General features: G+C 48.4%; 1 protein-coding gene across 2 annotated transcripts in view; it reads left to right on the top strand.

Annotated features, from left to right (window-relative positions):
• VPS9D1 (VPS9 domain containing 1) overlaps positions 1-19,263 on the top strand; it is a 62,635-nt gene extending 43,372 nt beyond the window's left edge. For both annotated transcript variants that reach the window (XM_063945946.1, XM_063945947.1), the window contains 5 exons: positions 5,418-5,547; positions 11,479-11,669; positions 12,191-12,257; positions 17,366-17,470; positions 18,278-19,263. In XM_063945946.1, coding sequence (XP_063802016.1) covers positions 5,418-5,547; positions 11,479-11,669; positions 12,191-12,257; positions 17,366-17,470; positions 18,278-18,386 — 602 coding nt within the window. In that variant the 3' untranslated portion in view covers positions 18,387-19,263. The remainder of the gene's footprint in view (positions 1-5,417; positions 5,548-11,478; positions 11,670-12,190; positions 12,258-17,365; positions 17,471-18,277) is intronic.
• The last annotated feature ends 5,629 nt before the right edge of the window (positions 19,264-24,892 follow it).

A 24,892-nucleotide genomic window follows, 5' to 3' on the forward strand; every position in this document is an offset into this window, starting at 1 on the left:
GAGCTACTCTGAAACTGCACAAAATGTTTTTGCAGAGCTCGGCTGCAGATGTGATCGCACACTAGCAAAGCAAAAATACACTCCCCGGTGGGCGGCGACTATGCATTTGCACGGCTGCTAAAAACAGCTAGCGAGCGATCAACTCGGAATGAGGGCTATAGAGCGGCTGGAGAGGAGAAGGAGACAAGTGAGCGGAGCACTGGTTATCTAGATTGTGATGAGGGAAAATAACAGGGTTAATGGGTTATTTTGTCTTCGGAATGGGGAGGGGGGGGAACGGACAAAAAAGGCTGAATTGTAAGAGGAAAACAAGTGAGTAGCCAGAGATCAGGCCAAGGCAGTACCATGATCTAACACAAGGGGGCAGCAGAGGATGTCACAGGATCCCAGCTGTGACTTTACAGCCAGTGAAAGTGAGAATTTAGGCCGTTCACGTTGTGGGCGGAATCTGCCGCTGGTCCATCCCTGTAAAATAAGCTCTAGAAAAAGACGCGCAGTATGGTCACAGGGGTATGTATGTACACCTGGAAGGCATCTGGTGACGGCATTTTAAAGTGAAAGCTGGATATTATTTTCAAGTAATATTCTTAATACCCATGACAAAAAATCTCAAACTCCTATGTTTATAATAATGTACAGGTGACGGATGCCAGTTTTTAAATGTTGTCCCCCAATAGATAATAGCGTACAGATTTGTCCTCATTCTCTGTGGCTCTAGTCACAGCAAATAGCCCCTCTCAGTGTGCAAGTGACTCAGCCGCACCGAGTGTCTTTCTTGCTCAAAATGTGCATCTTATTTGCAGAAACAAAACAACTGGGTGCGACAAAACTACTAGCATACACTGACCAATTTGATGTGTGACTTTTGCGTGCGACCTATACCCCTTTCACCCAGTCGAAATAACACTGGCTATTGCTGGGTCACGGCTCGGTGAGAAAGAGTCCCTGAAAAATAATCCGGGTCCGGTGATCAGGGAATCCAACCTGGGTAGCGAGCAGGGTTGGACCTAGGTATCGGGGTTACAGCATAGGGAGAGCCGGATCCTTGGAGCGCACAATGGTGGTCATTCCGAGTTGATCGCTAGCTGCATTCGTTCATTGTGCAGCGATGAGGCAAAAAAACTGCACTTCTGCGCATGCGGCGCAATGTGCACGCGCGACGTACTATTACAACGAACGATGTAGTTTCACACAGGGTCTAGCAAAGCTTTTCAGTCGCACTGCTGGCCGCACAGTGATTGACATGAAGTGGGCGTTTCTGGGTGTCAACTGACCGTCAAAACAGGAACTGAACAGTCTGAAGTGATTGCAAGCGCTGAGTAGGTTTTGAGCTACTCTAAAACTGCACAAAAAAACTTTGCCGCCGCTCTGCGATCCTTTCGTTCGCACTTCTGCTAAGCTAAAATACACTCCCAGTGGGCGGCGGCATAGCGTTTGTACGGCTGCTAAAAACAGCTAGCGAGCAAACAACTCGGAATGACCCCCAATACTGAGCAGTTTTACTTTTACCTAGCTGTTTAGATGTCAGTTTTGAAACGCCCCTTCCAAATGTATCTCTTTGCACGTTACATCTGCCCCACCTGCAGCGCAACATGGTGTTACCAGGGTGCAAAGTTACTTGCTTCCAGGTCAGAATCAGCCCCATTTGTCTGCAACGCAATAATGCCGCCGGTCTCCTCCCCCCCAAAATGTTGACTGAATTTTGAACATGGCAAACTGCTGCAATTATAGACCTCGTCCATGTTGGCAGAGAAAAAGCATTTCCAGCGTTGTTACAATCTGCCGTGTATGTGAATTTTACCATAAAGCTCAGCAATCTCTGATTATATCCATGTAAGCTGCTTTCCCTGTGCAGAAGCTGCAGCTGGGAGATTTCAGCAATTTGTCCTAATGTGTATCCCCAGCATGAGCTACAGGAGACGCACGTGTTCCGGCAGCTCCCTTCTCTTGTACAGTCTCGTCAGCTCTGCAATGGGAGCTCATAGTCGGAACCTATGCAGTACTGGGCCTGATTCATAGATTGTAGGACACGCACGCTGTCACAGCTGCAAATTTGTGCTCAGCGGCTGTGCGAAAATATGCAAATGTCGCATCCGCCGGGATTAGTATTGAGACGTCAGTGGAGGCATCTCTCATCTGCCGCTTGCTTACAAAGACGCAAACCATCAAACGCACATCGGTCAAACATCGACCCTATGGTCTCGCAGAATGGCCGCTGGAAATAAGACCCAGGAGCCATTGCAACTGTGTGCAGTATCGCAGTCGCAAGCTGTATGCACTGGACACAGTCACGACATGCCTGCATTTGATTCGCCACTCGCCGCGTTACCTCCCACAAATAAATCCTCCTTGTGAACGCTGTAGAAGGACCGTCGCGGCACATGCAGACAGATGCCCAGCGGCAAATAATCGCTCCACTGCGTCCAACGTCGTCATTGTGTCTGTCTCTGCATCAGGACCACTGTCCTTTATACGTTAGTCAGACAAGCCTCGATTGTGATAGACCATAGAGTGGCACAATCACTGTCCTATTATATTATCTGAGGGATTACATAATATGTGTGGCCAGCAGTAGACTGGTGTATTAGGACTTGCAGATCATCGGATTCACATGGTTTTTTCATTTGGATTATTTCATTGGATTATTCCTCTTTATTTTTTTAGTGGAGAGTGTGGTACATGATGGCATTAGTGGAGAGTGTGGTACATGATGGCATTAGTAGGGGGTGCATAGGCAAACGCAGGGGGGGTTTCCAGTTGCCTTTTGACAAGTGGCTCAATTATGAAAACAATAGCAGTGGTATATAATACGATTACTAGAGCTGCCACCACATAATGCAGTTTAAGGGACAGAGCAGAGCTACTGCACATGCCCAGTGGTAGTAGCTTCTTCTACCAAGTTTGCTGTGTGAATCCTCAATTAGTGCACTGGATAAGAGAGTAGCTACCAGGAAGAAGAGACAGGATCCTTACCATGAGGTGGGAGAATGTGTGCTTAGAAAGTTCAGCACTGGTTCTATTATGTTTGTGTATTTATTATGGGATGTTTAATATTTTTCCTCACCACTTATTTATATTCTTAAAATGTTTGATACAGCCTGTACTATAGACCATTTATAGTGTTAAATATTAATACTGCATTCCATTAATGTCCAGGGTCTTTATTAGGTTCTTCTACTGCTCCCCCAGACTTTCACACTTGCTCCAATGTTCCGCAGAGTGGGAGATTGTGTACTGCATTTGGAAACCCCCCTCCAGAAATCCTGCGTTTGCCACTGGGGTGGTAGTACCTAATAGCATTAGTAGGGGGTGTGGTACCTGATAGCATTAGTAGGGGGTGTGGTACCTGACAGCATTAGTGGGAGGGGGGGTACTTGATGGCATTAGTGGAGAGTGTGGTACATGATGGCATTAGTGGAGAGTGTGGTACATGATGGCATTAGTGGAGAGTGTGGTACCTGATGGCATTAGTGGAGAGAGTGGTACCTGATGGCATTAGTGGAGAGTGTGGTACCTGATGGCATTAGTGGAGAGTGTGGTACCTGATGGCATTAGTGGAGAGTGTGGTACCTGATGGCATTAGTGGAGAGTGTGGTACCTGATGGCATTAGTGGGAGTGTGGTACATGATGGCATTAGTGGAGAGTGTGGTACATGATGGCATTAGTGGAGAGTGTGGTACCTGATGGCATTAGTGGAGAGTGTAGTACATGATGGCATTAGTGGAGAGTGTGGTACCTGATGGAATTAGTGGAGAGTGTGGTACATGATGGCATTAGTGGAGAGTGTGGTACCTGATGGCATTAGTGGAGAGTGTGGTACCTGATGGCATTAGTGGAGAGTGTGGTACCTGATGGCATTAGTGGAGAGTGTGGTACCTGATGGCATTAGTGGAGAGAGTGGTACCTGATGGCATTAGTGGAGAGTGTGGTACCTGATGACATTAGTGGAGAGAGTGGTACCTGATGGCATTAGTGGAGAGTGTGGTACATGATGGCATTAGTGGAGAGTGTGGTACATGATGGCATTAGTGGAGAGTGTGGTACCTGATGGCATTAGTGGAGAGTGTGGTACCTGATGGCATTAGTGGAGAGTGTGGTACATGATGGCATTAGTGGGAGTGTGGTACCTGATGGCATTAGTGGGAGTGTGGTACATGATGGCATTAGTGGAGAGTGTGGTACATGATGACATTAGTGGAGAGTGTGGTACCTGATGGCATTAGTGGAGAGTGTGGTACCTGATGGCATTAGTGGAGAGTGTGGTACATGATGGCATTAGTGGAGAGTGTGGTACATGATGGCATTAGTGGAGAGTGTGGTACATGATGACATTAGTGGAGAGTGTGGTACCTGATGGCATTAGTGGAGAGTGCGGTACATGATGGCATTAGTGGAGAGTGTAATACCTGATGGCATTAGTGGAGAGTGTGGTGCCTGATGGCATTAGTGGAGAGTGTGGTGCCTGATGGCATTAGTGGAGAGTGTGGTGCCTGATGGCATTAGTGGAGAGTGTGGTACATGATGGCATTAGTGGAGAGTGTGGTACATGGTGGCATTAGTGGAGAGTGTGGTACATGATGGCATTAGTGGAGAGTGCGGTACATGATGGCATTAGTGGGAGTGTGGTACGTGATGGCATTAGTGTAGAGTGTGGTACCTGATGGCATTAGTGGAGAGTGTGGTACCTGATGGCATTAGTGGAGAGTGTGGTACCTGATGGCATTAGTGGAGAGTGTGGTACCTGATGGCATTAGTGGAGAGTGTGGTACCTGATGGCATTAGTGGAGAGTGTGGTACCTGATGGCATTAGTGGAGAGTGTGGTACCTGATGGCATTAGTGGAGAGTGTGGTACCTGATGGCATTAGTGGAGAGTGTGGTACCTGATGGCATTAGTGGAGAGTGTGGTACATGATGGCATTAGTGGAGAGTGTGGTACATGATGGCATTAGTGGAGACTGTGGTACATGATTTATTTTTATTTATTTGGGGGGGGGGGGGCAGAGAGTAACGGAGAAGTGGACTTGTACAGTTCTTAGCTAGCCAGTTCTTTGCCACAGAGCCGCTGTATGAGGTCAGCGTCATAGACTATTGTGGATTGTGGATAAATACTCTTAGGTAGAGTGCGTATTTGTAGTCTGAATTCCCCATTATGGCTACTCCCGATAAATCGTTCTACGGCGCTGCTTATGTCATGTGACTGTATTATATGTAACAACATGCGATAAATATGAAATGGATGAATGCAGTGTTATAAGCTGTGATTTATGGATGTAATGCTTGGTCTCCTGTAACCTGTGCACGACTAGCAATATACTAATGCCGTGCTTGCCTCATGTAGATGATTGCTTGTGCCCTGTGATGTCATTGATCTAGTATTACATTTCATTCTGTTATTGCGTCTTTCCCTATACCCAGACTTGCTGCTGTCCTCTATCGAGGTCTCTCTGGATCTTCCTACGACCCCGAACATTAAGGAAGTGTGCCTGGAATGCTTAGAGGAAGCCTTCTTCCCAGCTCTGTGGCCGGCGCTAGTGTCTCTCTACAGGTAATCCTCCCAGGTCACCAATGTACACCTGTCCTGACCTGAATCTGCGACGGGCAGAGGGCGTCTCCTACTCTGAGTGGGTCACTGCCACTCTCAGACGACTAGATCACTCTGTGTACGCTTAGTGACAGATCATTGCATCTGACTAGACCACTGCTACGTATAGAAGAGTGGATTACTGTGACATTCTCAGCAGTGGATCCCTGCACCGTGCAAGTGAGACTAGATCATTGCAATATGATCACTGGAGTCTAGATCACTGTGAGGTGTGGAAAAGTGGATCATTTATAAAGTGTAGCATGGTAGATTTGTAGTAAAGCAAAATGAGAATGATCCCTGTTTATTACATATGTATATGAATATACATGACATTATAAATGCATTTCTCTATCGTCCTAGTGGATGCTGGGGTTCCTGAAAGGACCATGGGGAATAGCGGCTCCGCAGGAGACAGGGCACAAAAAGTAAAGCTTTAGGATCAGGTGGTGTGCACTGGCTCCTCCCCCTATGACCCTCCTCCAAGCCTCAGTTAGATTTTTGTGCCCGGCCGAGAAGGGTGCAATCTAGGTGGCTCTCCTAAAGAGCTGCTTAGAAAAGTTTAGCTTAGGTTTTTTATTTTACAGTGAGTCCTGCTGGCAACAGGATCACTGCAACGAGGGACTTAGGGGAGAAGAAGTGAACTCACCTGCGTGCAGGATGGATTGGCTTCTTGGCTACTGGACATTAGCTCCAGAGGGACGATCACAGGTATAGCCTGGATGGTCACCGGAGCCTCGCCGCCGGCCCCCTTGCAGATGCTGAAACGAGAAGAGGTCCAGAATCGGCGGCAGAAGACTCCTCAGTCTTCTTAAGGTAGCGCACAGCACTGCAGCTGTGCGCCATTTTCCTCTCAGCACACTTCACACGGCAGTCACTGAGGGTGCAGGGCGCTGGGAGGGGGGCGCCCTGGGAGGCAAATGAAAACCTTTTTTGGCTAAAAATACCTCACATATAGCCTCCGGGGGCTATATGGAGATATTTAACCCCTGCCAGAATCCGTTAAGAGCGGGAGACGAGGCCGCCGAAAAAGGGGCGGGGCCTATCTCCTCAGCACACAGCGCCATTTTCCCTCACAGAAAGGCTGGAGGGAAGGCTCCCAGGCTCTCCCCTGCACTGCACTACAGAAACAGGGTTAAAACAGAGAGGGGGGGCACTAATTTGGCGTTAGAAATATATAAAAAAGATGCTATAAGGGAAAACACTTATATAAGGTTGTCCCTATATAATTATAGCGTTTTTGGTGTGTGCTGGCAAACTCTCCCTCTGTCTCTCCAAAGGGCTAGTAGGTCCTGTCCTCTATCAGAGCATTCCCTGTGTGTGTGCTGTGTGTCGGTACGTGTGTGTCGACATGTATGAGGACGATGTTGGTGAGGAGGCGGAGCAATTGCCTGTAATGGTGATGTCACTCTCTAGGGAGTCGACACCGGAATGGATGGCTTATTTAGGGAATTACGTGATAATGTCAACACGCGGCAAGGTCGGTTGACGACATGAGACGGCCGACAAACAATTAGTACCGGTCCAGACGTCTCAAAAACACCGTCAGGGGTTTTAAAACGCCCGTTTACTTTAGTCGGTCGACACAGACACAGACAGGGACACTGAATCCAGTGTCGACGGTGAATAAACAAACGTATTCCTTATTAGGGCCACACGTTAAGGGCAATGAAGGAGGTGTTACATATTTCTGATACTACAAGTACCACAAAAGAGGGTATTATGTGGGATGTGAAAAAAACTACCGTAGTTTTTCCTGAATCAGATAAATTAAATGAAGTGTGTGATGATGCGTGGGTTCCCCCCGATAGAAAATATGGGCGGTATACCCTTTCCCGCCAGAAGTTAGGGCGCGTTGGGAAACACCCCTTAGGGTGGATAAGGCGCTCACACGCTTATCAGAACAAGTGGCGGTACCGTCTATAGATAGGGCCGTCCTCAAGGAGCCAGCTGACAGGAGGCTGGAAAATATCATAAAAAGTATATACACACATACTGGTGTTATACTGCGACCAGCGATCGCCTCAGCCTGGATGTGCAGAGCTGGGGTGGCTTGGTCGGATTCCCTGACTAAAAATATTGATACCCTTGACAGGGACAGTATTTTATTGACTATAGAGCATTTAAAGGATGTATTTCTATATATGCGAGATGCACAGAGGGATATTTGCACTCTGGCATCAAGAGTAAGTGCGATGTCCATATCTGCCAGAAGATGTTTATGGACACGACAGTGGTCAGGTGATGCAGATTCCAAACGGCACAAAGGTGTATTGCCGTATAAAGGAAGAGGAGTTATTTGGGGTCGGTCCATCGGGCCTGGTGGCCACGGCAACTGCTGGAAAATCCACCGTTTTTTACCCTAAGTCACATCTCTGCAGAAAAAGACACCGTCTTTTCAGCCTCAGTCCTTTCGTCCCTATAAGAGTCATATCTGCCCAGGGATAGAGGAAAGGGAAGAAGACTGCAGCAGGCAGCCCATTCCCAGGAACAGAAGCGTTCCACCGCTTCTGACAAGCTCTCAGCATGACGCTGAGACCGTACAGGACCCCTGGATCCTACAAGTAGTATCCCAGGGGTACAGATTGGAATGTCGAGACGTTTCCCCTGCGCAGGCTCCTGAAGTCTGCTTTACCAAGGTCTCCCTCCGACAAGGAGGCAGTATGGGAAACAATTCACAAGCTGTATTCCCAGCAGGTGATAATTAAATTACCCCTCCGACAACAAGAAAAGGGGTATTATTCCACACTATATTGTGGTACTGAAGCCAGAAGGCTAGGTGAGACCTATTCTAAATCTAAAAAAATTTGAACACTTACAAAGGTTCAAGTCAAGATGGAGTCACTCAGAGCAGTGATAACGAACCGGGAAGAAGGGGACTATATGGTGTCCCGAGACATCAGGGATGCTTACCTCCATGTCCCAAATTTGCCCTTATCACTAAGGGTACCTCAGGTTCGTGGTACAGAACTGTCACTATCAGTTTCAGACGCTGCCGTTTGGATTGTCCACGGCACCCCGGGTCTTTACCAAGGTAATGGCCGAAATGATGGTTCTTCTTCGAAGAAAAGGCGTCTTAATTATCCCTTACTTGGACGATCTCCTGATAAGGGCAAAGTCCAGGGAACAGTTGGAGGTCGGAGTAGCACTATCTCGGATACTGTTACAACAGCAGGGGTGGATTCTAAATATTCCAAAATCGCAGCTGATCCCGACAACAAGTCTCCTGTGCTTAGGGATGATTCTGGACACAGTCCAGAAAAAGGTGTTTCTCCCGGAAGAGAAAGCCAGGGAGTTATCCGAGCTAGTCAGGAACCTCCTAAAATCAGTGCATCATTGCACAAGGGCCATGGTAAAAAAAATGGTGACTTCCTTCGAAGCAATTCCAGTCGGCAGATTTCATGCAAGAACTTTTCAGTGGGATCTGCTGGACAAATGGTCCGGATCGCATCTTCAGATGCATCAGCGGATAACCCTATATCCAAGGACAAGGGTGTCTCTCCTGTGGTGGTTACAGAGTGCTCATCTTCTAGAGGGCCGCAGATTCGGCATTCAGTTTTGGATGTTGGTGACCACGGAGGCCAGCCCGAGAGGCTGGGGAGCAGTCACACAAGGAAAAAATTTCCAGGGAGTGTGATCAAGTCTGGAGACTTTTCTCCACATAAATATAGCTAAGGGTAAATTTATAATGCTCTAAGCTTAGCAAGACCTCTGCTTCAAGGTCAGCCGGTATTGATCCAGTGGGATAAAACATCACGGCAGTCGCCCACGTAAATAGACAGGGCGGCACAAGAAGCAGGAGGGCAGTGGCAAAAACTGCAAGGACTTTTCGCTGGGCGGAAAATCATGTGATAGCACTGTCAGCAGTGTTTCATTCCGGGAATGGAAACTGGGAAGCAGACTTCCTCAGTAGGCACGACCTCCACCCGGCAGAGTGGGAACTTCATGGGGAAGTTTTCCACATGATTGTAAACCGTTGGGAATTACCAAAGGTGGACATGATGGCGTCCCGTCTGAACAAAAAACGGGACAGGTATTGCGCCAGGTTAAGAGACCCTCAGGCAATAGCTGTGGACGTTCTGGTAACACCGTGGGTGTACCAGTCGGTGTATGTGTTCCATCCTCTGCTTTTCATACCTAAGGTACTGAGAATTATAAGACGTAGAGGAGTAAGAACTATACTCATGGCTCCGGATTGGCCAAGAAGGACTTGGTACCCGGAACTTCAAGAGATGCTCACAGAGGACTTATGGCCTCTGCCGCTAAGAAGGGACTTGTTTCAGCAAGTACCATGTCTGTTCCAAGACTTACCGCAGCTGCGTTTGACGGCATGGCGGTGGAACGCCGGATCCTAAGGGAAAAGGCATTCAGGAAGAGGTCATTCCTACCCTGGTCAAAGCCAGAAAGGAGGTGACCGCACAACATTATCACCACATGTGGCGAAAATATGTTGCGTGGTGTGAGGCCAGGAAGGCCCCACGAAGAAATTTCAACTCGGTCGATTCCTGCATTTCCTGCAAACAGGAGTGTCTATGGGCCTCAAATTGGGGTCCATTAAGGTTCAAATTTCGGCCCTGTCGATTTTTCTTCCAGAAAGAATTGGCTTCAGTTCCTGAAGTCCAGAAGTTTGTCAAGGGAGTATTGCATATACAACCCCCTTTTGTGCCTCCAGTGGCACTGTGGGATCTCAACGTAGTTCTGGGATTCCTCAAAACACATTGGTTTAAAACCAGTCAAATCTGTGGATTTGAAGCATCTCACATGAAAAGTGAACATGCTCTTGGACCTGGCCTGGACCAGGCGAGTGTCAAATTGGTGGTTTTTTTCTCAAAAAAGCCCATATCTGTTTGTCCATTCGGACAGGGCAGAGCTGCGGACTCGTCCCCAGTTCTCTCCCTAAGGTGGTGTCAGTGTTTCACCTGAACCAGCTTATTGTGGTACCTGCGCCTACTAGGGACTTGGAGGACTCCAAGTTGCTAGATGTGGTCAGGGCCCTGAAAATATAGGTTCCAGGACGGCTGGAGTCAGGAAAACTGACTTGCTGTTATCCTGTATGCACCCAACAAACTGGGTGCTCTTGCTTCTAAGCAGACTTTTGCTAGTTGGATGTGTAATACAATTCAGCTTGCACATTCTGTGGCAGGCCTGCCACAGCCAAAATATGTAAATGCCCATTCCACAAGGAAGGTGGGCTCATCTTGGGCGGCTGCCCGAGGGGTCTCGGCTTTACAACTTTGCCGAGCGGCTATTTAGTCAGGGGCAAACACGTTTGTAAAATCCTACAAATTTGATAACCTGGCTAAGGAGGACCTGGAGTTCTCTCATTCGGTGCTGCAGAGTCATCCGCACTCTCCCGCCCGTTTGGGAGCTTTGGTATAATCCCCATGGTCCTTTCAGGAACCCCAGCATCCACTAGGACGATAGAGAAAATAAGAATTTACTTACCGATAATTCTATTTCTCGGAGTCCGTAGTGGATGCTGGGCGCCCATCCCAAGTGCGGATTATCTGCAATACTTGTACATAGTTACAAAAATCGGGTTATTATTGTTGTGAGCCATCTTTCAGAGGCTCCGCTGTTATCATACTGTTAACTGGGTTCAGATCACAGGTTGTACAGTGTGATTGGTGTGGCTGGTATGAGTCTTACCCGGGATTCATAAATCCTTCCTTATTGTGTACGCTCGTCCGGGCACAGTATCCTAACTGAGGCTTGGAGGAGGGTCATAGGGGGAGGAGCCAGTGTACACCACCTGATCCTAAAGCTTTACTTTTTGTGCCCTGTCTCCTGCGGAGCCGCTATTCCCCATGGTCCTTTCAGGAACCCCAGCATCCACTACGGACTCCGAGAAATAGAATTATCGGTAAGTAAATTCTTATTTTTTCTTCTTCTCAGGCAGGTGCTGTCTGCAAAGGAGGAATCTCTGCTCCAAATCATGGACTTGTACAGCACAGCTGGACCATCTGTGGTGGGGGTCTCCAAGAAGCTGTACCACCAAGATATGAAGGAGCCGTACAGAGCGGCTGTAGAAGATCTGGTACAAGTGTGCCACCAGCGCCTGCCGCAGAGGAAGCTGGAGTGCATCGGTAACCAGACGCATTTAACCTGTCACCTACACACAGTTCCCTGGTAACTAGTGGCATCACCGTGGCACACAGTGCACCTGACGGTTCCCTCCCCTGTGCCCCAGCGGCGTGCCTCGGCGATGTCAGTGGTTACTACCGAATCTACAGTCTCCCTGTAACGGGCATTACTCCACCCGTTGTGTGCGGTTGACGTGAGATCGTTAGCTGGCATTTGCCGGATGATTACTAATAAGCAGTTTAACCCTTTCAGTTGGCTCATCGCTAGCAAAGGGCAGCGCTGAAACCCCCGAACTGCCAGATAATAACAGTAGACCAAAGTTTAATAAGTCCACGGAGGTGACCGGTGTAATTGATAAACCATGATTACTAATTATGGCTGCTTTAACATATTGGCACACGTGGTACCACATTTGTAAGAGACCATTTAAGCAGTTGGCTATACGTTCTGGAGTAAAGGCTGAGTGAGGAGATCTGTGCAGGACAGGGATGATATAATAAATATGTGCTTTTGTATTTGTTAGTGAAGACGCTGCGTGGGATCTGTGAGTGCACAGAGGAGTTCAGCACCGCCCCCGGGACTGCTGCCATGTGGGTAACTTCGGTTTGGGTATAGCTTAGGAATAAAGGTCAGACCAGGGGTTGTCCGCACCACACTGTGTGCCATGAATCAGCCGCAGAGTTTCCTATCTCTTGTGTGGTATGTTCTGTGTCTGGCTCTTCTGCTCTCTCTCTCTCTCCCTCCTCGTGTGCACAGGTTGCCCAGTGCATGATGTTTACTGGGTACAGATAGGAGGCCCCGCAGGGATCTGCACAGATGGATGAGATGTGACAGTCTGGAGCAGAACATGGCTCGCCATGCAGGGCACAGGGGGCTGCGTCACTCTGCAGAGCAGCAGCTCCCAAGCTCAGCGGCTGTCTGCTCTAATTAGCACAGAGAGACAAGAGATGGGGCAGAGACAGAGCATGTAAAGGAATGGGCAGGGGAAGGGAGCAGACAGGGAGGTAGTGGAGGGGAGAGGGCATGCAAACGCACTAGTAGAGGAAGAGATGAACAGCTAAGAGAGGGATCAGGGAATATGAGGTGATCGCATGAGGAATCCACAGCTCCGATTATCAGGGGTCAGAAACACAACAACGAGGGGTCAGAAACACAACAACGAGGGGTCAGAAACACAACAACGAGGGGTCAGAAACACAACAACGAGGGGTCAGAAACACAACAACAAGGGGTCAGAAACACAACAACAAGGGGTCAGAAACACAGCAATAAGGGGTCAGAAACAACAACAAGGGGTCAGAAACACAATAACGAGGGGTCAGAAACACAACAACGAGGGGTCAGAAACACAACAACGAGGGGTCAGAAACACAACAACGAGGGGTCAGAAACACAACAACGAGGGGTCAGAAACACAACAACGAGGGGTCAGAAACACAACAACAAGGGCTCAGAAACACAGCAACAAGGGCTCAGAAACACAGCAATAAGGGGTCAGAAACACAACAACGAGGGGTCAGAAACACAACAACAAGGGGTCAGAAACACAGCAATAAGGGGTCAGAAACACAGCAATAAGGGGTCAGAAACAACAACAAGGGGTCAAACACAATAACGAGGGGTCAGAAACACAACAACGAGGGGTCAGAAACACAACAACAAGGGGTCAGAAACACAACAACGAGGGGTCAGAAACACAACAACAAGGGCTCAGAAACACAGCAATAAGGGGTCAGAAACACAACAACAAGGGCTCAGAAACACAGCAATAAGGGGTCAGAAACACAACAACGAGGGGTCAGAAACACAATAACGAGGGGTCAGAAACACAATAACGAGGGGTCAGAAACACAACAACGAGGGGTCAGAAACACAACAACGAGGGGTCAGAAACACAACAACGAGGGGTCAGAAACACAACAACAAGGGCTCAGAAACACAGCAACAAGGGCTCAGAAACACAGCAATAAGGGGTCAGAAACACAACAACAAGGGGTCAGAAACACAACAAGGAGGGGTCAGAAACACAACAACGAGGGGTCAGAAACACAACAACGAGGGGTCAGAAACACAACAACGAGGGGTCAGAAACACAACAACAAGGGCTCAGAAACACAGCAACAAGGGCTCAGAAACACAGCAATAAGGGGTCAGAAACACAACAACGAGGGGTCAGAAACACAACATTGGGCCTAATTCAGACCTGGTCACAAGCAGGCGTTTTTTGCAGTGCTGCGACCAGGTAGTCACCGCCTACAGGGGGAGGGGGTAATCGCTGTGCAGGGGTGCGAATGCATGTGCAGAGAGCTGCAGTCTCTGCACAGCCCAGGACTTACTCTTGCCGTGCTATGATCGGGGCTGGAGCTGACATCAGAAACACTCCCTCCAAACGGGTGGACACGCCTGCGTTTTCCCGGACACTCCCTAGAAACGGTCAGTTTCCACCCACAAACGGCCTCTTCCTGTCAATCTTCTTGCGATCGCCGGTGCGATCGCTTTCTTCGTTCATCCTGTTGCTGTCCGGCGATCCCCGTCGCCGAGGGGGGGGACTCGCCTGCACATTGCTGTGCATACGCATTTGCAGTTCAGACCCGGTCGCTGCTGAACGAAAACGCACAGCAGCGATCGGGTCTGAATGACCCCCATTGTCTGTGGATGCAAAAGTTGCAATTGGGGAACGATTTTAAATACAGTACATAAAATGATATAAGGGCCTGTGCAATGGGGGTTCACTCCTTTTCCACTGTACGCTGAAATCTCATGTAGCGATCCCTGACCTGTCTGTAGGGGGGGGATTGAGAGAGTTTATTACAGAGCAGGGCAGGGGGAATGGTGGCGGATGCTCTTGTTCTCTTATCCGCCTTGGATAAACGGCCGTACGCAAATCCGTCTCTCTAAAGCGAGCTCTGATATCTGTGTGAGATTCTGTCGCTTTGTTTCTGTTCAGCTGTCAGACATGCGTCAGAGTAGTAACGGAATTAATACTTGTGTGACATATCTGTTCCCAGTGCAGGGAAAGAGGGATTAGAAGTGGTGCGCGTTATATAACGGAGAAAGGGCAGGTTACAGTGGACCCAGGAGATTCAGGCTATAGTCTGAGATCCTTAGTCATTTCTGACTTGTCAGACCAGCAAGGGAGTGATCAGTGCGGCAGACTCGGGAGAGGAAGAGTAACGTTTGTGGTCACGGCTTACAGATAATACATAAGCGCTCATTTAGGGCAGAGAGTGTGCGATCAGAGTGGAAGATGGGATCTAGAAGAGGTAAAATAAAGAGCTCGCAGCGCAGAGGCGGAGGAGCGGTAACTGCCGCCTGGTGATATAAGCGTGGATAGCAGGGGTCCTCAACATGCGGCCCTCCCAGCATGCCCTGCAACCGTTGTAGCATGCCGTGATGGCAAAACTGTGTCAGGGCATGCTGAGGTGTGTAGTTCCACAGCAGCTGGAGGGCCGCATGTTGAACAACCCTGATGTGTAGGACACTCTATTATTACTTGTATAGGACGTGGAGTGCTAGTGAGAAAAGGAATGAGCAGCAGCCACCTCTAGCACAGTCCATGGAGATCCAATATAGAGACTACCGTTACATTGTACTTAGAAGATGGAGATATAGTGACGTGTCAGCCAGACCATGGAGTGCCCAGGGAATAATGGAACAGGAGAGCCCATAAGCAGAGTTACATGGAGTGAGCGGGGGTGAGAGGGCAGACAGGACATGTGAGAAGATACAGCATAGGGCAGACAGGACATGTGAGAAGATACAGCATAGGGCAGACAGGACATGTGAGAAGATACAGCATAGGGCAGACAGGACATGTGAGAAGATACAGCATAGGTCTGTGGTGACACAGAGGAACAGAGACAAGTCCCTCGCGGCGGGAGAGTTAAACGCAGACAGCAGCCTCTGTCGCTGAGGGCGACTGTCAGCTCCTAATGAGACCCATCCAGACACATCAGCGTCTCGAGCAGCCCCTCACTGACCCCAGACAGCAGGAGGTGGCTTTGGGGTGGTGACCCCAGACACACAGGACACTTTTATGTGTTTCATCCCCAGAATAACCGGAGACCTAATTCCTGATGCAGCCTCTCTGTTCTCATACAGGAGACCTGTCCATAATCCAGCCCCCTCCCCACCTGAGCATCAGAGCCGTGTGTGTGTGTCCCGGCCTTCTTCTACAAGCACATTCCGCTGGCCAGACATGTCGTGACCAAAACACAGACACAAAGGAACCTCCCTGCATCTCCCTGTGCCTGATACAAAGACCCTGTGTCCCCATCAGCCCTCCTCTGCCCCCCCCCCCCCCTCCCGTCTCTTCGCCCGCCTCCATACACACATATACACATAGCCATGCCATCCGGCGAGACTTTGTGTGGTGACTGCACGCACAGACATAAACAGGGCGCTTTTCTAATATATGTTACAAGTAGCAAATACCCCAAACATTTTGCCCTCTACAGGAACAACCAGAAGCTGCACAATATTCCATGTAGGTAAAACACTGGCGCACTGCATTGTGTACAAAATAAGAAGTAGCTGTATTTCAATGTATGAACATCCACCAGCAACACAGTAACACAAAGGCGACCACTTTCAACTTGCCATACGACGTGTAAGAGGGCACTCGCAGTGGCATTACCCAGAGAGTCTGTGTAACTGGCACACAGTCCGGTATGTAACGCAGACCCTCGTGTCACTATGCCGATGAATGAACCACCTTTATAATGTCCGGTAAGATTTGCTTCTTAACCACGTCAAAGCCTCTGTTACAATACACAAATCAGTCTGTGTATAAAACACGTTGCTGCTCTCCTTGATATGCCATATACAGTAGGACATGGAATAAATCTAAGTACAAGCACCAAGAGGGCGCCAACTAAATCCACATATAATATGGTCATGTATAGTACATTACAATCTCTCCTACATATGCTGTGCTTATGTGAAATACTCTGGATGAACATCTCTGACAAAACACCTTCTCTGAGTCGCCTTCAGGGAGTTTGTGTCAGATTTGCTTTTCCTAGAATTATACCATAAAATCAGTTTCCAATTGTGTGTAGCGAAACTTCTTCAGTGACTGATGTTACAGCAAGTCCACCTCACCCTACTTGAGGTTGTGATCTCCAGGTAGATGCCGCGTCGCTTTAGCTGTTCAGCCACAATATGCTATCCAATGCGTTTCGTCGTGTAAGTGACTTCTTCAGGGGTTCGGTTCTGGGCATTCAGTCCTGGATTAAACCACCCATGTGTTTGTCTCGGCCATTTAGGGAGCTGTAAGGGCAGCAGCCTGACATGTCATGTTTGAGCACTGTATAGATCACAGGGCCAGGAGCAGTGTATTACATCATTAACAGCTGTACTCCCGATACAGGCAGGTAGGCAGGAGTGTATTACCCGATCACTGGAATGATCGGGTAATACAATGATCGGGTGTTACATCATATGGAGGGTTTAATGTTTGTATGTTTCGCATTGGAATGTATTAATAATATCTATGTCTATACCTGTTTCTGTTCCTTTATCTTCTCTCGCTTCCTTTATTCAGGGTGTTGTGCCGTGTTATGGAGATATAACAGTTTGTATTGTTTTATTTACCAGTATAGATCTATACAGTGTCTGTTGTACAGGTCATATAATGCTTCTAAGCTGTGACAAAACGCTGCAGTTTAATACATTTTCCCTACGACCCTTTTTTCAGTGGGGCGGACGACCTGCTGCCCATCCTGGCATTTGTGGTGCTGAGAAGCCGCATGTCCCATTTGCTATCGGAGTGTGCTGCTCTGGAGGAATTTATACATGAGGGGTGAGTACAGACCACTGTTACCACCTCATCTCTGGTCTCCCTGGCTGTTATATTATTATATTAGTGTGACAGGATGTGTGTTACTCGGTTGGCAGTAGCCCAGGCGTCTGGAGAACAGGCCAGGGGTCCTGTCGCCATTTCAGGTGGATTCCTTTGAGCCTCGTCTTGGACACCTAGTGTTATGTGTCCAGTAATTATCTCCTTTAATATTATCTTGTGCGCACAACTGATTCCTTCATCCCTAACCATCTGCCTGGTATGTAGTCAGTTTGTCGCATGGGTGTAAACCATTTGACACATTTAATCTGGTTCCCCACCATGGTTAGCGGCCTCAGTACTAGGTGATTGCTGTCCTGTCGTCCTCTGGGCCAGACTCCGCCCCTTTGTATCTCTCTCCCGATTGTCTCCAAGATGGTGATACTGCAGAGCGCTGATTGTACAGCCCTTTTTTTCACGTTTTCCTGCCCGCTCCCTGTTATTATAAATCTGCTTTTATGGCGCAGTACGGGAGGAGTGTAAGATCCAGTTACAGGGCCACACTTGCAGCAATACTCACAGATGCAGGAACTGAAGTTCTGAGCACTGGATTTATTAATGAAGGAGCCAAATATTGATTTCCTCAGTAGCGTTCCTAAGCTGGGCGCGCTACCGCTCTGTGTCTTCCAACACAGCTCCTCATTGTGCAGCGCTACAGGATCTGTTGTTACGGCAAGCTGGCTCGCCTTCCCGAGGAACGGCCACTTTATCAGTGGAGTTATTACCACCTGAGACCTCCGTAATCATTGTTTCCTCTCTTTTGTTGCCCAGCTCCCTGATTGGAGAAGAGGGATACTGTCTGACATCTCTGCAGAGCGCGTTGGCTTATCTAGCCACTCTTCCCGTGCCGCCAACGTCACCACTTACTGTGGAAGGATGAAGAAGATGAAGAAACTATTTATGCTACAGCTGCATCTGTCCTGTGGACTAGTCTAACTGTATTAGGCACCTTATGTCTGTGAATAAAGATATTCTGCGACTGGCTGCTCCCAAGCCTGCAAATGTGAAGTACTCCTGGTAAATTCCACGTGCAATGCATTGTCTCATGGGGGTCATTCCGAGTTGATCGTAGCTGAAGCTACGATCATTCACACTGACGTGCGGGGGGACGCCCGGCACAGTGCTAGCCCGCCCCGCATGTCAGTGCCCCCCCGCAGAAGTGCAAAGGCACCTTTGCACTTCAAGAGTAGCTCCCAACCAGCGCAGCTTTAGCGTGCTGGCCGAGAGCTACTTGTCGCTCCCCGGCCCGCAGCGGCTGCGTGTGCTGTCACACAGCTGCCGCGTCCCCCCCCCAACGGTCCGGCCACGCCTGCATTGTCTGAGGAATAGGTATACGTCCAAGCTCTGTGTACGGTCTAGACTCTCAGCACTGGGGGGCTGCGCAGCTGCACTGTGCTGTATATGCAGAGAGTGCAGCCGCAGCTATAATATCACTGGACCTGCTCTGCGGCAGCTATTGTATACTCTGGAGACGCTGGCAAGTCAGTGACCTGACAAGACTGACATTCCCGCAGCACCTAGTAATGATTATCCAGTGATGATTGCATTGCAATACACTATTTATGTGTCCAGTCTGCTGTCTAGGCACGGACAGGCATCCTCCAGCTATCAGGCTCTTGTGGCAGTGCAAGTCTCTGCTTGCTGGGACTTGTAGTTCCACAGCATCTTGAGAGCTGTGAGTTGCCTTTCTCAAGAATGAGGTTCTCTGAGATTCCGCTGTTACTTTTGTCCTTGTAATAAACTTATTTCTTTTATTAGCTGTGATTCTTTTTTTATGAAGTATCTTAATTTCCCATTGTTAGTAAGAAGGCAATGCAACTAATCGGGAACATTCCTAAGGATCCTTCCGGGGACATTTTGGGGCATTAACGACTATTTTGTTTTCATCTAAGGAAAGTTCTTTTTTTTTTTTAAGTGTTGCTATATCTGGAAATATTCACTCACAGTACAGAGCTCTCTCTAGTTACGCAGGATCCACTCACAGTACAGTACTCTGGCCCTCATTCCGAGTTGATCGCTCGCTGCCGTTTTTCGTAGCGCAGCGATCAGGTGAAAAAACGGCATTTATGCGCATGCGCTAAGTACTTTCACACAAAAGTTTGCAGTTCTACAGAAGCTCGAGCGATCGAGTGACAGGAAGTGGGTGTTTCTGGGCAGCAACTCAGCGTTTTCAGGGAGTGCGCTAAAAAAACGCAGGCGTGCCAGGTAAAAACGCAGGAGTGGCTGGAGAAACGGGGGAGTGGCTGACCGAACGCAGGGCGTGTTTGTGACGTCAAAGCAGGAACTAAACGGACTGAGGTGATTGCAGTGTAGGAGTACGTCTGGAGCTACTCAGAAACTGCAAGAAATGTTTCCTGTGCAGTTCTGCTAATCTTTCATTCACTATTCTGCTAAACTAAGATACACTCCCAGAGGGCGGCGGCCTAGCGTGTGCAATGCTGCTAAAAGCAGCTAGCCAGCGAACAACTCGGAATGAGGGCATCTCTCTGTTGTAACGCAGGATCCACTCACAGTACAGAACTCTCTGTTGTTACACAGGATCCACTCACAGTACAGAACTCTCTGTTGTTACACAGGATCCACTCACAGTACAGAACTCTCTGTTGTTACGCAGGATCCACTCACAGTACAGAACTCTCTGTTGTTACACAGGATCCACTCACAGTACAGAACTCTCTGTTGTTACGCAGGATCCACTCACAGTACAGAACTCTCTGTTGTTACGCAGGATCCACTCACAGTACAGAACTCTCTCTGTTGTTACGCAGGATCCACTCACAGTACAGAACTCTCTCTGTTGTTACACAGGATCCACTCACAGTACAGAACTCTCTCTGTTGTTACACAGGATCCACTCACAGTACAGAACTCTCTCTGTTGTTACGCAGGATCCACTCACAGTACAGAACTCTCTGTTGTTACGCAGGATCCACTCACAGTACAGAACTCTCTCTGTTGTTACGCAGGATCCACTCACAGTACAGAACTCTCTGTTGTTACGCAGGATCCACTCACAGTACAGAACTCTCTCTGTTGTTACGCAGGATCCACTCACAGTACAGAACTCTCTCTGTTGTTACACAGGATCCACTCACAGTACAGAACTCTCTCTGTTACGCAGGATCCACTCACAGTACAGAACTCTCTGTTGTTACGCAGGATCCACTCACAGTACAGAACTCTCTCTCTTGTTACGCAGGATCCACTCACAGTACAGAACTCTCTCTTACGCAGGATCCACTCACAGTACAGAACTCTCTGTTGTTACGCAGGATCCACTCACAGTACAGAACTCTCTCTCTTGTTACGCAGGATCCACTCACAGTACAGAACTCTCTCTTACGCAGGATCCACTCACAGTACAGAACTCTCTGTTACACAGGATCCACTCACAGTACAGAACTCTCTGTTGTTACGCAGGATCCACTCACAGTACAGAACTCTCTCTGTTGTTACGCAGGATCCACTCACAGTACAGAACTCTCTGTTGTTACGCAGGATCCACTCACAGTACAGAACTCTCTGTTGTTACACAGGATCCACTCACAGTACAGTACTCTCTCTGTTGTTACGCAGGATCCACTCACAGTACAGAACTCTCTGTTGTTACGCAGGATCCACTCACAGTACAGAACTCTCTCTGTTACGCAGGATCCACTCACAGTACAGAACTCTCTGTTGTTACGCAGGATTCACTCACAGTACAGAACTCTCTCTCTTGTTACGCAGGATCCACTCACAGTACAGAACTCTCTGTTGTTACGCAGGATCCACTCACAGTACAGAACTCTCTGTTACGCAGGATCCACTCACAGTACAGAACTCTCTGTTACGCAGGATCCACTCACAGTACAGAACTCTCTCTGTTATTACACAGGATCCACTCACAGTACAGAACTCTCTGTTGTTACGCAGGATCCACTCACAGTACAGAACTCTCTCTGTTGTTACGCAGGATCCACTCACAGTACAGAACTCTCTGTTGTTACGCTGGATCCACTCACAGTACAGAACTCTCTCTGTTGTTACGCAGGATCCACTCACAGTACAGAACTCTTTGTTATTACACAGGATCCACTCACAGTACAGAACGCTCTGTTGTTACACAGGATCCACTCACAGTACAGAACTCTCTCTGTTACGCAGGATCCACTCACAGTACAGAACTCTCTGTTGTTACGCAGGATCCACTCACAGTACAGAACTCTCTCTCTTGTTACGCAGGATCCACTCACAGTACAGAACTCTCTGTTGTTACGCAGGATCCACTCACAGTACAGAACTCTCTGTTGTTACGCAGGATCCACTCACAGTACAGAACTCTCTGTTACGCAGGATCCACTCACAGTACAGAACTCTCTCTGTTATTACACAGGATCCACTCACAGTACAGAACTCTCTGTTGTTACGCAGGATCCACTCACAGTACAGAACTCTCTGTTGTTACGCAGGATCCACTCACAGTACAGAACTCTCTGTTACGCAGGATCCACTCAGTACAGAACTCTCTGTTGTTACGCAGGATCCACTCACAGTACAGAACTCTCTCTGTTGTTACGCAGGATCCACTCACAGTACAGAACTCTCTGTTGTTACGCAGGATCCACTCACAGTACAGAACTCTCTGTTGTTACGCAGGATCCACTCACAGTACAGAACTCTCTGTTGTTACGCAGGATCCACTCACAGTACAGAACTCTCTCTGTTGTTACGCAGGATCCACTCACAGTACAGAACTCTCTGTTGTTACGCAGGATCCACTCACAGTACAGAACTCTCTCTGTTGTTACGCAGGATCCACTCACAGTACAGAACTCTCTCTGTTGTTACGCAGGATCCACTCACAGTACAGAACTCTCTGTTACGCAGGATCCACTCACAGTACAGAACTCTCTGTTGTTACGCAGGATCCACTCACAGTACAGAACTCTCTCTGTTGTTACGCAGGATCCACTCACAGTACAGAACTCTCTCTGTTGTTACGCAGGATCCACTCACAGTACAGAACTCTCTCTGTTGTTACGCAGGATCCACTCACAGTACAGAACTCTCTGTTGTTACGCTGGATCCACTCACAGTACAGAACTCTCTCTGTTGTTACGCAGGATCCACTCACAGTACAGAACTCTTTGTTATTACACAGGATCCACTCACAGTACAGAACGCTCTGTTGTTACACAGGATCCACTCACAGTACAGAACTCTCTCTGTTACGCAGGATCCACTCACAGTACAGAACTCTCTCTGTTGTTACGCAGGATCCACTCACAGTACAGAACTCTCTCTCTTGTTACGCAGGATCCACTCACAGTACAGAACTCTCTGTTGTTACGCAGGATCCACTCACAGTACAGAACTCTCTGTTGTTACGCAGGATCCACTCACAGTACAGAACTCTCTGTTACGCAGGATCCACTCACAGTACAGAACTCTCTCTGTTATTACACAGGATCCACTCACAGTACAGAACTCTCTGTTGTTACGCAGGATCCACTCACAGTACAGAACTCTCTGTTGTTACGCAGGATCCACTCACAGTACAGAACTCTCTGTTACGCAGGATCCACTCAGTACAGAACTCTCTGTTGTTACGCAGGATCCACTCACAGTACAGAACTCTCTCTGTTGTTACGCAGGATCCACTCACAGTACAGAACTCTCTGTTGTTACGCAGGATCCACTCACAGTACAGAACTCTCTGTTGTTACGCAGGATCCACTCACAGTACAGAACTCTCTGTTGTTACGCAGGATCCACTCACAGTACAGAACTCTCTCTGTTGTTACGCAGGATCCACTCACAGTACAGAACTCTCTGTTGTTACGCAGGATCCACTCACAGTACAGAACTCTCTCTGTTGTTACGCAGGATCCACTCACAGTACAGAACTCTCTCTGTTGTTACGCAGGATCCACTCACAGTACAGAACTCTCTGTTACGCAGGATCCACTCACAGTACAGAACTCTCTGTTGTTACGCAGGATCCACTCACAGTACAGAACTCTCTCTGTTGTTACGCAGGATCCACTCACAGTACAGAACTCTCTCTGTTGTTACGCAGGATCCACTCACAGTACAGAACTCTCTCTGTTGTTACGCAGGATCCACTCACAGTACAGAACTCTCTGTTGTTACGCAGGATCCACTCACAGTACAGAACTCTCTCTGTTGTTACGCAGGATCCACTCACAGTACAGAACTCTCTCTGTTGTTACGCAGGATCCACTCACAGTACAGAACTCTCTGTTGTTACGCAGGATCCACTCACAGTACAGAACTCCGTTGTTATGCAGGATCCACTCACAGTACAGAACTCTCTCTGTTGTTACACAGGATCCACTCACAGTACAGAACTCTCTGTTGTTACACAGGATCCACTCACAGTACAGAACTCTCTCTGTTGTTACGCAGGATCCACTCACAGTACAGAACTCTCTCTGTTGTTACGCAGGATCCACTCACAGTACAGAACTCTCTGTTGTTACGCAGGATCCACTCACAGTACAGAACTCTCTCTGTTGTTACGCAGGATCCACTCACAGTACAGAACTCTCTCTGTTGTTACGCAGGATCCACTCACAGTACAGAACTCTCCCTGTTACGCAGGATCCACTCACAGTACAGAACTCTCTCTGTTGTTACGCAGGATCCACTCACAGTACAGAACTCTCTCTGTTGTTACGCAGGATCCACTCACAGTACAGAACTCTCTCTGTTGTTACGCAGGATCCACTCACAGTACAGAACTCTCTGTTGTTACGCAGGATCCACTCACAGTACAGAACTCTCTCTGTTGTTACGCAGGATCCACTCACAGTACAGAACTCTCTCTGTTGTTACGCAGGATCCACTCACAGTACAGAACTCTCCCTGTTACGCAGGATCCACTCACAGTACAGAACTCTCTCTGTTGTTACGCAGGATCCACTCACAGTACAGTACTCTCTCTGTTGTTACGCAGGATCCACTCACAGTACAGAACTCTCTGTTGTTACGCAGGATCCACTCACAGTACAGAACTCTCTCTGTTACGCAGGATCCACTCACAGTACAGAACTCTCTGTTACGCAGGATCCACTCACAGTACAGAACTCTCTCTCTTGTTACGCAGGATCCACTCACAGTACAGAACTCTCTGTTGTTACGCAGGATCCACTCACAGTACAGAACTCTCTGTTGTTACGCAGGATCCACTCACAGTACAGAACTCTCTGTTGTTACGCAGGATCCACTCACAGTACAGAACTCTCTCTGTTGTTACGCAGGATCCACTCACAGTACAGAACTCTCTGTTACGCTGGATCCACTCACAGTACAGAACTCTCTCTGTTGTTACGCAGGATCCACTCACAGTACAGAACTCTTTCTGTTATTACACAGGATCCA

This window comes from Pseudophryne corroboree, chromosome 11, assembly GCF_028390025.1.
Source record: "Pseudophryne corroboree isolate aPseCor3 chromosome 11, aPseCor3.hap2, whole genome shotgun sequence".
In the NCBI taxonomy this organism is placed as follows: domain Eukaryota; kingdom Metazoa; phylum Chordata; class Amphibia; order Anura; family Myobatrachidae; genus Pseudophryne; species Pseudophryne corroboree.